A 16,700-nucleotide genomic window follows, 5' to 3' on the forward strand; every position below is an offset into this window, starting at 1 on the left:
AGCAGTTGGCAGCACACCCTCATCTCAGCACATTCAACAGACTTCAGCCCTCTATCCCAGCTCCACCCCAGCTTCTTCCCAGCAGCAGCACAAGGGGGGTGGGGTGGGGGGTGCACTGATGTAAGGGAGGATGGGGGACTCCTGACTTGGTGCGGTGCTCAGGACATCTATTTAATAATAATTATTATGAGAATAATACAATTCTTTGCCAGTTGATAAGGAGGGTCGCATGATGCTGGTGTCATCCACAAGAAACTTTATTGGAGATTGCTCAGTCAGAACCCCGTGGCAGAATCATGTTCAGTCTGAGCATTGTGGATATTAGCAATGTGCTAACCTCCTTTTCAGACTTGCATCTTCTGCTACAGGAGTGGGAATGTCCTTCTTGCCGGTCTGCACCTGCCCTTGGTAGCTTAAAGTGGATGTAAACCCACTCTCATCCTTTCTAAACTACTGCCATAGTGGTTATCTATAAAGATATACATGCCTCCTGCATGTATCTTTACCTGTCAAATGTCTCCCCTCTGTCTGTTATGAGACCAAAAAAACGGCAGATTCTGTGGGTGGGTCTGTTGTCTGGAGCTCGGTTGGTGGAGTCGTGATGTCAGTCGGCTCCCCGCCCACCTCTACACTCCCCTTGTCAACATGCATTTTCTCCTGTGTATTTCTTACACTGAACTTCTGCTATGATCTCTAACATCCAGTCACAACCCAGAAAGGTCACCACATGACTTCAGCATGCCTAATCATGCTGAGGTGTGGAGCAGCCAATCCTGGGAGACCTGGAGAAGAAAGGAGGGGGGATGTGAAGTACACAGAATGCCTCTCTCATGCTGGTGCATGAGATATGTAAATCACCTGTCACTCACAGCAAGGGGGAAGAACTGACTCCTTTTTCTCTGTGTCAGTTTCTATCTCGCTGAAAAAAGATAAGAGGACTGCTTAGAGCTGGATTAACTCTTCGTTGCAAGACTGGGCACAGGTGACATGAAATCCTATATTGTACAAGGTGCAAGCCTTAATTAAAAATAAATTTGTCGGGTTTACATCCATTGTCTTTTTAGTGATTTATTACTAGAACCAGTAATAATCAAATGCAAACACAAATATTTAATATGATAAAGAGTTTATAGTCATTATTTATGTAGTGGTACAGATACAACTGACCCTTTGAGGGCAACCATAAGGTGGCCCATGGCAAGATTGAGTTTGGCCACCCTACTCTAGAGCAAGGGTGGGCAATTCATTTTCCCAAGGGGCCACATAAGAAACTGGGACTGTTTTGGAAGGCTGAGACAATAATTATTTATTTCCTCCACTGGTATACTTCGCTGCAAGACGGAAGTAAAAGTTGACTAGTGGGGGCATAGGCTCCGCCCCTTACCTGTGGGATAGAGAGTGTGACCTGACAGCACCTCCCCACATGCCCTCACCTGTATCATATCCTTGTTGCCCACCTCCTATGATCTGCTCCAGTCACTCAAAAGGGGCAGGCCATTTCTCCTACACAGCCGAAGCAGTTTGGAAAGGGCAGAAAAGTGACCACCATCATCTTGGCAACCAGAAGACCCAACGAGGGCAGGAGCAAAGCTGCCACCATCTTGTTGACTGGCTGGCCTGGATCTGGTGATTTCTAATTTCTGGCTGACCCCATGTGGGCCAGACAAGGAAAGATAAAGGCCCAGATGTGGTCAGAGGGCCGCTCTAGCAGTAGAATCTACAAATTTGTGTGTGAAATTTATTCGTGAGGCTATGAAACACCATGTGAAAAGACGGGAGTTGCAGCAAAATGTATTTCAGGTATAACTCTTAATTGAGAATGTACAATAAAAATATGCTAGACATTCTCTTCGAGTAGTTCATATACACAGACACGACTTTATTTCAAATAAATGTTTTATTGATTTTTTTCTTTTTTTTTTTTTCTTTTTCGTTTTGTGTTGAAATATAGCAAGCGGCGGTGATACACAGAAACCTCGCAATGCACACTATAGCCAAAAAGAAAATGTCCACATTTTTCGTCTCTGTCAGAAGCTTTTAGGCGATACAAAAGCCCACAACCCACAGTGCTCATTTTATACAAAAATAAATATTAACCTATATAAATATTAAATGAAGACTTTAATCTGTATCACATTCAATCGATACAGTTCTCTTACTCGCGCCTAAAATATCCGCTAAATATTAGCTTTCAATTATACATTTGTCTTCTGTCGTGAGCAAATAATATATACAAGAGAACAAGAAGTATGTTGGTTGTCCATTTTGAGTTCATACAGAAGATTCACAAAAAAGCAGCTTTATCTTTTTTTGGGAGGGGGAAGATGCATATTTTCTATAAGTCTGGTGTTTAATACATTATAGTCTAAGGCATTCGTTGCCGTCTCCTTAGTGTAAACACTCTACCTGAATCAGCAGTTTTAGCCTTTTTATTTGCAACATTAGATTTTCCCGCTTCTTTTTGGTTTACACGTTTCTGTCCCGTTTTTACATCATGGTGTTCTGCCTCTTGGACGACTGGAGGCTTGACTCCTGATTCTCTTGCAGCAGTCTGGTTTTCCAAGATGTCCTCTATGATAGCTGGGGCTGCTGGTCCTGGACTGTATGAGGCTAGCTGGCAAAGGGCCACTGCAGCGGATTGTTTTTGCTCATCACAGTTCTCGATTAGCGACTGCTCGCTTAAAGCTTTGGTTGTGTCCTTGATGATTTGGTAACTTGAAGAGAAGGAGCTGTAGGTTGGAGATGGTGAACCTTCACTATTGGGTACTAAACGGTCCCTTTTGCTGGAGTCTTTGACGGAAAGATTTAAGGGCATGTCCTGCTCCCCCATGAAGTTGATAGGTTCAGTTGCAGAACTCTTTTCTATTTCGGGCTTTTTGGAAAGGTTGAGAGGAACAAATCCTGAGTCATCTTCACAACTCGACGCTGAGTCATCTGAGCAACTACTTGCGTTGGATAAGGCAACTTCACTCCCAGTGCTAGGAAGAAAAAATTAATGAATATAGGTTAGATTAATTTGTTTTTGCACAAGTCTCCCTAATATTAACTAAAGATTTATCTAGCTTATCTGCATCATGGCAACAAAACACAAATTTTATGACATTTTGACTTATGATTACAGTTTTTACATTAAACTTGCAGGCCACTTGCCCTGCTAACAATTAAAATTGTAATTGTTTCATTTATCACCCTCAGCTTTTATTACTTTCTGGCACTGCATTCTGAGGTTGCTATATAGAAGAAGCATCTATTTGCCTTAAGATTGTCTCAGCATTGAGAACTCAAGCTGACTTACCATGGAGAGTCTCCTCTGATCAGTGATGTGTTGGAGTCTGTGCTTTTTCTCACTGGCTTGAAAGCAGTCAGGGTCTCTTCTGAGCTGTCGCCTGTTCCTACTGTTGAGGTAGATTTGCTGGAAAGATCAAAGATGCCCTCAGTGACTTGACTGTTCTGTGTGAAGTTGGTGGGGCTTGGTCTGCCAGGGGATCCGGTGGCAGCACTGCCAGCTCTAGGGCTCATTTTTAAGATTTCATCTTCATTTTTTTGATCTGCAGCCTTAGCTTGGCTCAACGTTGTGTCTTTTTGACTTTCAGTTTGTGTATGATTGGAGTCCACAGGATAGAAATGTAGCTGGTTTAAGTTTTGGTACGGGAAAGATTGAGATTCTATACTATGAAGGGTGTGTTCTTTGGGCATGCTTGGCACATGTGGCAGCCTCCAAGCATATGGTAATAGGGAATGTTCTGAAGGGCGGTAATAACCATATGGTATTGATGGGTTATGCTGGAAATATCTGTAATCAAAAGATGGGTTTAATGGCTTTGGCATAGAAAGTCCTGAGGTTTGAATGGGTTGGGGACGGAAGAGTCTTTGTTCTGGTGCAGTGTAGACAGAGAGCATGGGATTGTCACAGTCTGCAGGGTTCCCTGTAAACACATATGGAGGGTACAAATTAGGCACCGCCGACTCCGAATAAAATGGAGCAGTATAATCTGGTACCATTGGACGGATGTACCGGGGAATTGTTGACTTCTGACTGACTTCTGGTGGGACAATTCCTGATTTCCATGTAGTTGGAATGCTCTGAAAAGCCGATCTTGTTATATGAACTCCCTTGATGGAATCAACAGTTGGAATAATTTCTTGTATGCGGCTGCCTTCACTGGCCTTCAAATATCTGTGCTCTCCAACTGGAATGAAAGCGGAAGGCCTTAAAACGCCATCAGTCACTGGTGGTTTGTTGACGGTGCTGTGCCCAGTTGGTGAAGGGAGGGAACCATCCCTATGGGTTGGAGGCTTTTCATCATGTGCTGTTGCCTCTTTGTTTTTAAATTCTACATTTTCTTTAAGCTCATCTCTGGTTATATCATGTTGAGCCTTGGAGTCCAAGACTGTAAGTCCATTGTTGGCAACAGGATTAGGTTTGACAAACCCTTCAGAGTTCGCTTGCTTTCCCTCTAGTGAGCATGTTTTAGGACTCTTGACGGCCCGGTCTTGCTCTGTTACCAGCGTGATAGAATTTTTGCAGAGTCCATACTTCATGTGGTTGAACAGATGAGATTTCTCATTGCAGGTAAATGGGCACTGGAAGCACTTGTATTTAAATGGTTTGCCCGGTGGTCTTGGAATGTAATGAGGTTTCTTGGGTTTACGTTCCTTCATTATAGACATCTTTTTTTATGAGATCTAAAAGTGACTTTTTTTTTTTTTTTTGTCACTTGACACCTTCGAGTGAATTGCCTTGTCAGTTTTGGTGAGATTCCCGTTTGTCAAGTTTTCACCAGTCACCTGTTCCTTCAGAGACCACCTGAGATCTGCAAAAGACAAGAAGGCAAGAATTCAGTCAAGTCCTACTCATTTATTCTTGAATACGCAGTCCACATAATCGGTATCGTATACATCACACCCTTTTTATCTGGTCCCCAGGGAGACTGTTCCTACTGTATACATACATATAGATTCCTGGAACAGCTCCCAGCAATTTTACTGTGAGTTTTCTAATCCACATACCAGGACACCCATTGTATTCTTAAGTACATCTTGGAAAACAGGCTCTGCAAGATCAAATACCTTGCCTTCACTTCATTGCCACAGGACTATTATGGCTACTGACAGTTCTGTATCTAAGGGTTTTTAGAGAAGGTGGCTTGCACTACTGTGACAGACAATCTATAGCAGCCTTTCTCAACCTTTTTAAAGCAGAGGAATCCTTGAAACCACTTTCTGGTCTCAGGGAATCCCTGCTAAAAATGACTATATCTCCAACTCATGATACATTGGCGTGATGGTCGGTGGGAAGATTGCTCCTTAGACTTGTGGTCATTGAGAAGAATTCCCCCCTTACAGATAGCTAGAAATTGTATCAGTGGGAACTTAGCTAAGAGGCAGAAATTGATCATTGCTAAACCCCTAGAAATCTCAGGAGGAACCCTTTTTGAGAAACTAATCTATAGAAAAGAAATGGCCTAGTTCATAGACAGTCTAACAAGCATAAGTCATTTTTATAATTGGACCGGTTCTGGTGAGCCTATTAAGTAAGAGAAAATCTCTCAAAAGGGAGTTGTCTGAACATTTCCCTCATTGGAAGACTTCTTCTCTATTCCTATTCTAGTGACTAGTTTTGGTCCTCACTTTTAGTCCTAGAGACAGTGGTCATTAGGACAAGATGGAATGGGTTTCTTATATCCCCTCTATACTCTTTTTAAAAAGCTGAAATAAAAAGTTTTTGTTTTAGATACTCTGATACTCTGAAGGAACTGAAAGTCCTCCTGTGGACGGACAGTAGAGCTTTCTTACAGCAGAGGAAGATTGCATGACACTTGCAAATTCCTTCTGGTGCTGTGGCTGGACTGTGCTTTTGCACTTAATATAAAAGTAGCCAGTAGTGGGGCATGCTTCAATTACAGACCATAAAAACCGCCACTTTGGGAGAAATGAAAGAATTAAAAGAAATGACGTAGGGCTATATGAAAACTATGCAGGGCTGAGATACTACACAAAGATATTAGAGTGTTGAGATGAGGTAATTTTTAGGTCAAAGTACCCTTCTCTTGACAGCATCGGATGATGTCAGAAGAATGTTTTTGATACTTTAGTTTTAAAATTTTAAAAAATACAAGTCTTTATTACTAGCTAAAGTAAGGAAATCTCAATACTTTCCACTTTAGGGATCACTTTTTTCCTGTAGCACAAAAGCATGGAGGGAGCAACTCAGTCAACTTTGTTTGCAGTCAGTTGCTCTACCTTGTGATTGTGTAACAGAGCGAGATCGCTATGCTGAGCCGATTAAGAAAACGGTCTGTGCAAGAGAAGAAGAAACTGGGATGTGCAATAAAAAAAATCTCACTAGATATCCCTTCAAATTAAAAAATAAAAGTAGTTAAACCCAGACCTGGTGCCACCTTACTGCCAAAGATCTATGAGTTCCATCATGCTCTGCAAAATGCTAGATTGTCCTCACCTTGTTCTTCCTATAGTTGTGCTATCAAACGTTTCCCATTTTTTTTTTTTAGTTTACAGGTGACTAAGGTGATGGTGATTTTTTTTTTTTTTTCCCCCTTTTCATTATTTTTTTTTTTCTCCTTCCAGTTTCCTTGTGACTTGTAGCGGCATGTTTCTTTATTTTCAGTGATACTCAAGGCGTGAGAAAGTTTTGTAGTAGAGTTCTCATGTCTACGGAGTTAAGATGTGTTATGGCAGGGAATTAATAGAACAGACAGTGAGATAAAAAGTGATTTCATCACTCGCTTGAAGCAGCATGATTTTAAGGACGAATTGTTACAAAATCCCTGACAGATCGCTCTTGAAAACATACATACTAATTGCCGGTGAGCCGCGGGGCACTGATTTTCGAAAAGAAACGTCTTTATTTAATTCAAGTGGTTAGCTGCTATTAGCGCAACCTGAAGAATGGTTAATTCTCAGCCTAGAAAACACAAATTCTGGGCGCTGTGCTGCCGATACAAGGCAAGAGGGGAATCACCATCTTCTATAGTCGAGTTTTCACTTTTGGGTTGTTATAATGCTGACTGCAGGCTATAATACTTATAAAAGCTACAATAAATATTCAGGACAACAGCCAAAGGATATATCGTATTAAACGCGTAAATGCCTCTGGTCACTGAAATTGGAGATTTTAAAGAAAATAGTGTTTGGAAGCAGATTACTTTTGCTATAACTGTATTATATATTGATATATATGAGAATGTATATTTGTGTGTATATGTGTGTGTGTGTGTGTGTGTATATATATACATATAATATAAAATAATTACTATATTTTAAAGTTTTTAGAATTTTGCATATAAAAAAAAAAACATGCATAATAAATAAAAAAATGTATTTGTATATGTGTATATATATATATATATATATATATATATATATATATATATATATATATATCTCTATATATATATATATATATAGAGATATATATATATATATATATATATATATATATATATATATATATATCTATATCTCTCTATAGATATAGATATATATATCTATATAGATATATAGATATATATATATCTATATAGATATAGAGAGATATATCTATATATATATTTATTTTATTTATTTATTATGCGTTTTTTTTTTTATATGCAAAATTCTAAAAACTTTAAAATATGGGATTAATTTTATATTATATATATATATATATATATATATATATATATATATATATATATATATATATATATATATATACACACACACACACACAAAATATTTATTTCAGGTACTTATATAGCAATATGCATGTTTTTATTTTATTTTTTTATATGCAAAATTCTAAAAACTTGAACATTTAGGAATTATTTTAGCTGTCCCTGTAGACAGTGGGAAGAGCCTAGCAAAACTATTTTTATAAGATCTAGCTTCAAACCAAGAATTTTTTTTTTTTTTTGTGTTAAAAAAAAAATAAATAAATAAAAAGACTTTTTTAGGCAAAACATTTCCAAATTCAATAAAAAATATGTATTTAAACTGTCGTTCCATTACTGAATATACAGCCAGCATAATGATTGATCTGACCAATTTTGATTGCATCTTTGGGTGCTACCAGCAATTCTCAGTTGACCGGCCACATAGGCTGTGGCAGGAAGGGTATGGCTGTGTTCACCCTTTTCTCTTCATATGATATAAACGTGTACGCTTGGGTGGTATGAACATGTTTATACTGCAAAACAAAGAAAAGAGGGCACACCAACCGTGGGCATTACCCAAGTGGCATCTTTAATAAACAAGGTTGGTGCGACCTCTTTTCTTTGTTTTTACGGTGTTTCCGTTGGGTTTCTCCCCCGACCCTCAGAGGGCAGCATTGCCTTTTGCTTCTTTTTTTGAAACTACCAAGACTCTGTGATAAATCCAATTCCTTTACACTACCCTTGAGCGCGGGAGAATACTGTTGTACTGTATGATTATGTTTATGCCAGTATCTGTTTAAAAGGGAGACTCAATCTGGCCATAGATCCTTTTTTTTTTTTTTTTGTCTTCTAGGCGTATGATCAAAAAAACCTAAACCGATTCCCCCATCCACCTCAAATGTGTGGATGGGGGATTCACCCTGCTGTCCTATTGCATTTGTGGCAGTGGGACTCCTTCACTGCCCAGAATACGCTGATCAGCCAATTAGTTGCAAGCGCTAATGTGAAAATATACCAACAGTCCCGTTCAGGAGTCGATCACTAGATCCTCTTAAGCAGGAACAGCCACACACGAGTCGTAATTCAGCCGGTTTGTGCTGTACCATCCAAGTTTCGATTTCATATATGGCCAGCTTTAATATTGTGTTTTGCTCAAGTCTACACTCCAACTACTTATATTTGAATTCTGTAGTGCACACATACAATCTTAGGCAGGGCATAGACTGTAGACACTAGATCAACTTGCATGCATCCAGTCAGCAGGGACCAGCCACATTTTGATCCATGTATAGTCGGCTTTAGCAAATTTCTGAAAAAATTATACATTTTCCAGACTTCCAGATGTTGTAGTACCACCAGCGGCTGGCAGGACAAGTACAGACTTGTCTTTTTCCAAACAGCTGGTGGTGTCCAGACTTCCCACCTCTGCTTTAGAATGACTTTAACTAGTCCCAATACAGAAATACACATTGTTCTGAATGCCTGATTGGCATGACAATGGGTCATTTTTTTTTTAATGAGTTTTGAACAATACAAAGGAATTGGGAGACCTAACACTTCACAATGTGAGTTTGGTATCGGGGAAAAGCCAGCCTTGGACATGCCTGGGTCAGTTTCTCCCTGCTATTCTTTGGCTATACCCGAAAGTGCCAGTGCTAATTACCCCCCCTTTGAAGGTTACTGTTGTCAAAACAAACATGAAACCAAACGTTCTAAGGCTCTGTTGTTGACTCTGGCTGAATACGGTTAGCATTTCTATGCTGTCCTGGATGTTGCTAACACATTTGCAACTACATTCTATTATTCCCTTCAAAAGTTTAGTTTCTGTCTATTGCCAGTCAGTTTCTACTTGATGGTCTAAAAACTTTCCCTATAAAAGGATGGAATTCCGATTTTTAAAAAAAAGTTTTAGCACAAGTCCAAACACACCTAATTTAAAAAGTTACTAGTTATTTTAGGGCTTCAATAAATGTTCTTAAAGCCGACCACAAGTGCCTAACCAAATCTGCATTTAAGGGTCAAATTGTTTTTTTTTTTGGTTGGTCCCCTTCGTTAAACCCAGCCAATATACTTGATAAGCATCAACTTACCAGTTGAAGGTCTCTAGAATAGCTGGTTGTACAATATATCAAGTTTGAGTTTCACCCTACGTATCTGATCCGACTGGTTAGGCAGACTTCCTTATCCTTGGTGACATCTCACAAAGAGGCGCAGTTGGTAAAGACAATTTTTTTTTTTTAAGGGCACAATCTAATTAGAACCTTTTATGATGTGGCATGGATTGCATAATCCAAGGGCATGCCACTGTCACCCAACCCACCGTGTGTCACAAGAATAAGGCGTTTCAGATTTAGGAGACAATCCCATTAGGTACAAAATTACCAGTTAGAGGAAGAGACTGTTGTCATAAAGTATATTTGCATTTTGTTGTTGTTTAAAAAAAAAATAAACGCTTAAATTTAGTTCCGTTTACTAATTACATGCTTGGAATACCAACATGTAATGTTAAGTCATCGCTCTGCTATAATAAAAAATAACCTTTTTATATTCCATTCCTAAATTTTATGGAATTTAAGAAGTTTTAATTGTTATATATCGCAGGTTTAACCCCTTTAAAGCTTCACACACAAGTAGTGGCCAATTTGGTATGAATTTGTCCACAGCCTCATGCCCCTATATACATGCTCCAGCAGATGGCACCAGACTTCTTAAGGCTGCCTGTTTTTGGAGAAGACATATGGCGATCGGCTGCGGATTCTGGAGAATGTAGCCGATTGCGGCTGCTTTCCATCTCTATGTTGCTATTATTATATTATACTGTATATATAATCTATATACAACCCCCTTCCACTGACGTAAACATACGCATATAGACCCTCTGAGCGTGCATGTTTGTCAGTCTATGGGGGGGAAAAAATTATTTGGTGGTTTCATTATATTCATTAGTCTAAGTTCTAGAACAGGGTTTCTCAACTAAGGTTCCTCCAGGGGTTCCTTGAGCAGTGAACAATTTCCATCTCGTTGATGAGTAACCACTGAGACCACTGATCTTTTTAAGTAGGATTCTTCTCACTGGTCACCAATGTAAGGAACATTCTTCCCACTGATCATCAATGTAAGGAACATTCTTCTCACTGATCACCAATGTAAGGAACATTCTTCTCACTGATCACCAATGTAAGGAACATTCTTCTCACTGATCACCAATGTAAGGAACATTCTTCTCACTGATCACCAATGTAAGGAACATTCTTCCCACTGATCACCAATGTAAGGAACATTCTTCTCACTGATCACCAATGTAAGGGACATTCTTCTCACTGATCACCAATGTAAGGAACATTCTTCTCACTTATCACCAATGTAAGGAACATTCTTCTCACTGATCACCAATGTAAGGAACATTCTTCTCACTGATCACCAATGTAAGGGACATTCTTCTCACTGGTCACCAATGTAAGGAACATTCTTCCCACTGATCATCAATGTAAGGAACATTCTTCTCACTGATCACCAATGTAAGGAACATTCTTCTCACTGATCACCAATGTAAGGAACATTCTTCTCACTGATCACCAATGTAAGGAACATTCTTCCCACTGATCACCAATGTAAGGAACATTCTTCTCACTGATCACCAATGTAAGGGACATTCTTCTCACTGATCACCAATGTAAGGAACATTCTTCTCACTTATCACCAATGTAAGGAACATTCTTCTCACTGATCACCAATGTAAGGAACATTCTTCTCACTGATCACCAATGTAAGGAACATTCTTCTCACTGATCACCAATGTAAGGAACATTCTTCCCTCTGATCACCAATGTAAGGAACATTCTTCCCACTGATCACCAATGTAAGGAACATTCTTCCCACTGATCACCAATGTAAGGAACATTCTTCTCACTGATCATCAATGTAAGGAACATTCTTCTCACTGATCACCAATGTAAGGAACATTCTTCTCACTGATCACCAATGTAAGGAACATTCTTCTCACTGATCACCAATGTAAGGGGCATTCTTCTAACCATCACACTAATTTACTATGAGCTGTAAATGTAATTATTACAAAAATAAACCAAAAAGTTATTTCAAGGGTTCCTCCATGTTAAAAAGGTTGAGAGAGGCTGATCTAGAACCTTAACATTGTAACTAGTTATAATTAGAGATCAATGAGAACTTCTTTAGAAAATGACTGTAATTAATAAGCAGTTTTATATAAAGTTCTGTGCATTTTAAAATCAAGATACATAAGCAGATATATAAATATATCTAGTAAAAAAAAAAAAAAAAAGTAAAAATAATCCCGCTCACAGGTACAGCTGACAAAACTGGTACAGCTCTGCTGCAAAGGAAGTTTCTGTACAGCAACAGGTGTACAAAGTTTTTTTGCTAGTAAGGCATAGCTATGGCTATTCTATCAAAAATTGCTAGAAGTCTCTAAACAGATTTGAATGACAAATATGAATTTAGTTAGATTCTAGAAAAAAAAAAAAAAACTTGATATTTGATCTAAGGCTTGATTCCCACCTTTGCATTTTTAGTGCTTTTTGCATTTTGCAGATTTGCACTACAGAACGTGTTCCATAGGAAACCATGTTAAAAGGACTGTAGTTCAAATCTGCAAAATGCAAAAAGCACTAAAAATCCAAAGGTGTGAATCAAGCCTAATGAATAATAATAAAAAAAAACAGATGTTGAAACAAAAAATATGCTTCTGTAATAACTTTAAAATAAATGACCTATAATATAAGCCAACGTCTTCTGAAAGTTCACAGCTGCCGTGAAAAAAAAAAGTCCCATAAATTTAGTTTCGTACAAGTTTTGTGAGATGTGTCCGGACAAGGCACCTGCCAAACAGCTCCAGAAGCTGAGAAAATGACAGCAAGTTGCATCTCCGGAGAAAATAATTCAGTAAAAAAAAAAAAAAATCATAAAAGGTATTAGAGAAAAATGAGCGTGAAGAGAAAAAAAAGTTGGAAAAAGTTTCAAGTAAAAAGCAAGCGTTTGTCTTACCAGTGAAGAGTGTGAAGCTCCCTGAGTGTGAAGCGGCTGGGGAGAGACAGGTACCTGTTCTCTGACTTATTGCGAGGTGAGACTGATCCGTCGGCTCTCAGAGGGAGGGATTTAAACCAGAGGAGTTGAAGCCTCGGGCTGTAGAGATGCACCTGATATTATTTGTGCCCCGAGCAACTCTTCATTGTGTTTTGCAACCAATGTACTTGTTCTTTTCACCGATCCCTCTACACCTACATGCTGCAAGTGAGCGTGTATTCTCCTATCCCCTTTCATCATCCTGACAAGTGAAGCCGGTGCTTGTGTACATTGGAGGGGGATCGCTCTGATGATGGTGTAGTTGCTATGTTTGGCTTCATTCACACCTGAGCGTCGCGTTTTTTAGCGTTTTTTTTTCTTTCTGGCTTTTTTATTAGCAGGACATGAGCTTCCCAGTGAATGACTGACTGTGCGGGGGGTGTAAAAAAAATATCTAATCATTGGAGGAGAGCAGGGTGAGTTCCCAGCATAGCTAGAGCACTGACCGCGGAGTGTTCTCCTGCTTAGTGTGGTCAGTTTTTAATAGGAAAGCAGAGGGACTGGCAGTAACACCGGGGATTTCACACAAAGAGAACAGGAGACTTTCTCATACAAGTACATGGTAGAGCAGCCTCATTTCATGGTTAGGGGTTAATTCATTTCTTATTTCTTCTTTTCTTTTTTTTTTCTTTTTTATTATAAGATCAGATTTATTGTCATTGTAGAATACAAATTCGCAATTAAATTATATTTTTACTCCACACATTATAAATACATCACAATTATCAACCATGCATTTACCACACAGGATTTAATTATACCAAATTATATATATAAGCAGTGCAGAGTATTTCAGGAGAGGAGAGTTATAGAGGAAGGAGCAGAGTCCTCCAGCAGTGCAGAGTATTTCAGGAGAGGAGAGTTATAGAGGAAGGAGCAGAGTCCTCCAGCAGTGCAGAGTATTTCAGGAGAGGAGAGTTATAGAGGGAGGAGCAGAGTCCTCCAGCAGTGCAGAGTATTTCAGGAGAGGAGAGGAGAGTTAGAGGAAGGAGCACCCCGACATGTTCTTCAATAAGGAACCAGCAGTAGGGAGATGCGGGGTGTGCTGCTGTAGAAGGGAGGACTGAGAGATGGAGGAGTCACACCCTGAAACTGCAGGGTGGAGGCCGAGCTGAGGAGTAATTGCTAACAAGTTCTTTACTCGGAGGGTAGTTGGAGCTTGGAGGAGGTTCCCAGCAGAGATGGTGGAGTGTTACTGATAATAAGAGACACAAGTGAGCTGGGATTAGATGAATGTATAGACAGGTGATATGTTGGTGTTAATCCACCACTTCCTTGGAGGACTAGAGAGGTAAATAATATATAAAATGAAATACCATTTCATGATATTTATTGAGGGGTGCATAGGATAGAGGAAGGAGCAGAGTCCTCCAGCAGAGCCGAGTATTTCAGGAGAGGAGAGTTATAGAGGAAGGAGAAGAGTCCTCCAGCAGAGCCGAGTATTTCAGGAGAGGAGAGTTATAGAGGAAGGAGAAGAGTCCTCCAGCAGTGCAGAGTATTTCAGGAGAGGAGAGTTATAGAGGAAGGAGCAGAGTCCTCCAGCAGAGCAGAGTATTTCAGGAGAGGAGAGTTATAGAGGAAGGAGCAGAGTCCTCCAGCAGAGTATTTCAGGAGAGGAGAGTTATAGAGGAAGGAGCAGAGTATTTCAGGAGAGGAGAGTTATAGAGGAAGGAGCAGAGTATTTCAGGAGAGGAGAGTTATAGAGGAAGGAGCAGAGTCCTCCAGCAGTGCAGAGTATTTCAGGAGAGGAGAGTTATAGAGGAAGGAGCAGAGTCCTCCAGCAGAGTATTTCAGGAGAGGAGAGTTATAGAGGAAGGAGCAGAGTCCTCCAGCAGAGTATTTCAGGAGAGGAGAGTTATAGAGGAAGGAGCAGAATCCTCCAGCAGTGCAGAGTATTTCAGGAGAGGAGAGTTATAGAGGAAGGAGCAGAGTCCTCCAGCAGAGTATTTCAGGAGAGGAGAGTTATAGAGGAAGGAGCAGAGTCCTCCAGCAGAGTATTTCAGGAGAGGAGAGTTATAGAGGGAGGAGCAGAGTCCTCCAGCAGAGCAGAGTATTTCAGGAGAGGAGAGTTATAGAGGAAGGAGCAGAATCCTCCAGCAGTGCAGAGTATTTCAGGAGAGGAGAGTTATAGAGGAAGGAGCAGAGTCATCCAGCAGTGCAGAGTATTTCAGGAGAGGAGAGTTATAGAGGAAGGAGCAGAGTCCTCCAGCAGAGCAGAGTATTTCAGGAGAGGAGAGTTATAGAGGAAGGAGCAGAGTACTCCAGCAGAGCAGAGTATTTCAGGAGAGGAGAGTTATAGAGGAAGGAGTAGAGTCCTCTAGTAGTACAGAGTATTTCAGGAGAGGAGAGTTATAGAGGAGAGGAGTCCTCCAGCAGATCAGTGTGCAGCACATATCAGTAATGAAAATCGCCCGTCAACCTTTCAAACCATAGAAAAATGATTCCTGAATAAGGCCTCTGAGACGTGTGTATAGAATATTTACTGACATATTGGATTTGTGGTTCTTGGACTCGACAGCTTTGATTGGTCTCTCAGCCTCAGTACGTAGCAGACTCCGCCTCTCTGATTAGTAATGTGGGGCTCCCGTGTAAAGAAGGTTGATGGACCGGTCTGATACTACAAGGAGGCAGAAAATAAGGATGACACCCGCTTTTCCTCCGTCATTCTCCATGATCATTCAGAATAATTAAGTTGTTCCCTCTTTGTGTCTGCCTATAATAAACAGCCGAGACATCGCAATCTGCTCTCAAGACTTGTGCTTTGTGAGTAACAATGACATCAGGCCTCTCATGTCTTGTCAGCCTGAGAAGAAAACAGATGCATCATGGAAATAAACATATACACTATATTACCAAAAGTATTGGGACGCCTGCCTTCACACACATGAACTTTAATGGCATCCCAGTCTTAGTCTGTAGGGTTCAATATGGAGTTGGCCCAAACATTCCCATAGACACACTCCTAAACCTTGTAGACGGCCTTCCCAGAAGACTTGAAGATGTTATAGCTGCAAAGGGCGGAGCCAACTCAACATTGAACCCTACGGACTAAGACTGGGATGCCATTAAAGTTCATGTGCGTGTAAAGGCAGGCGTCCCAATACTTTTGGTAATATAGTGTAGATACACGCATGGCTTTTCTGTCTGCTGTAAGAGGCCAGAGCAGGTTGTACTAATACCACTTAAAAGGTTAAACTTGATCAATTTATCCCAAAGTGGGTTTTTCCCCTTTTAGAGGGCTTGTGGTTGTTCCTTTGCACTGGAGTCCAGGCATCAGAAGAGAATTGAATGTAGACACTGCTCAGCATAGAGGAGAGCTGGGTGCTACGGATCGGGACTGAACAGCATTTGAGGTCTGATTTTTGGGGTGGGTTGGACCTCCTATCCTTAGTTCAGCAGTACCAATCGGGGCTATGTTGCTTTTGTAAAGTGTTGTCGGCCAAACAATGTGAACATGCTTAAAAAAAAAAAAAAAAAAAAAAGAGCACCGGGTAACCTCATCAGTGTGCTTCTGCTCCCCTATTCTAGTCACAGGCTTCGGCAGGTCCTTGACCAAGCTACTTTGGCTAAAGTGATTGTAAAGGTTTTTTTTTTTTTTTTTTTCCGATAACAAACATGTTATACTTGCCTCCTCTATGCAGTTGGGTTTGCACAGAGCAGCCCCGATCCTCCTCTTCTCGGATCCCTCTTTGCTGCCCCTCCTATCGAGTGCCCCCCACAGTCAGCAGCTTCCTATGGGGGCACTGGAGCCGAGTCATAGCTCTGTGTGCCCATTCAGACACGGAGCCCAGCCCCCTCTCTCCCCCGATTGGCTGACTAACTTTGACAGCCGTCAGAGTCAGTGGTGCTCTGTGTCAGCCAATCAGGAGGTGTGTTCTGGACAGCTAAGACATTAGTGGACATCGCTGGAGAGAGATGGGGCTCAGGTAAGTATTAGGGGGTGCT

At 40.5% G+C, this 16,700-nt stretch overlaps 2 protein-coding genes across 5 annotated transcripts in view; one reads left to right on the forward strand and one right to left on the reverse strand.

Annotated features, from left to right (window-relative positions):
• Positions 1-16,700, forward strand: part of TBCD (tubulin folding cofactor D) — a 353,196-nt gene that overhangs the window by 107,866 nt on the left and 228,630 nt on the right. The window lies entirely within an intron of this gene.
• ZNF750 (zinc finger protein 750) lies at positions 1,926-12,831 on the reverse strand. 2 transcript variants are annotated; one of them, XM_073606955.1, is made up of 3 exons: positions 12,678-12,831; positions 3,296-4,814; positions 1,926-2,978 (listed from the first exon to the last, which is right to left on the reverse strand). In XM_073606955.1, exons 2-3 carry the CDS (start codon positions 4,669-4,671, stop codon positions 2,366-2,368), a joined length of 1,989 nt encoding a protein of 662 aa, XP_073463056.1. In that variant the 5' UTR covers positions 4,672-4,814; positions 12,678-12,831; the 3' UTR covers positions 1,926-2,365. The 2 variants fall into 2 exon arrangements, with proteins under 2 accessions (XP_073463056.1, XP_073463057.1); XM_073606956.1 differs by lacking the exon at positions 12,678-12,831 and adding an exon at positions 9,746-9,902.

This window comes from Aquarana catesbeiana, linkage group LG12 (genome assembly GCF_042186555.1).
Source record: "Aquarana catesbeiana isolate 2022-GZ linkage group LG12, ASM4218655v1, whole genome shotgun sequence".
Classification (NCBI taxonomy): Eukaryota; Metazoa; Chordata; class Amphibia; order Anura; family Ranidae; genus Aquarana; species Aquarana catesbeiana.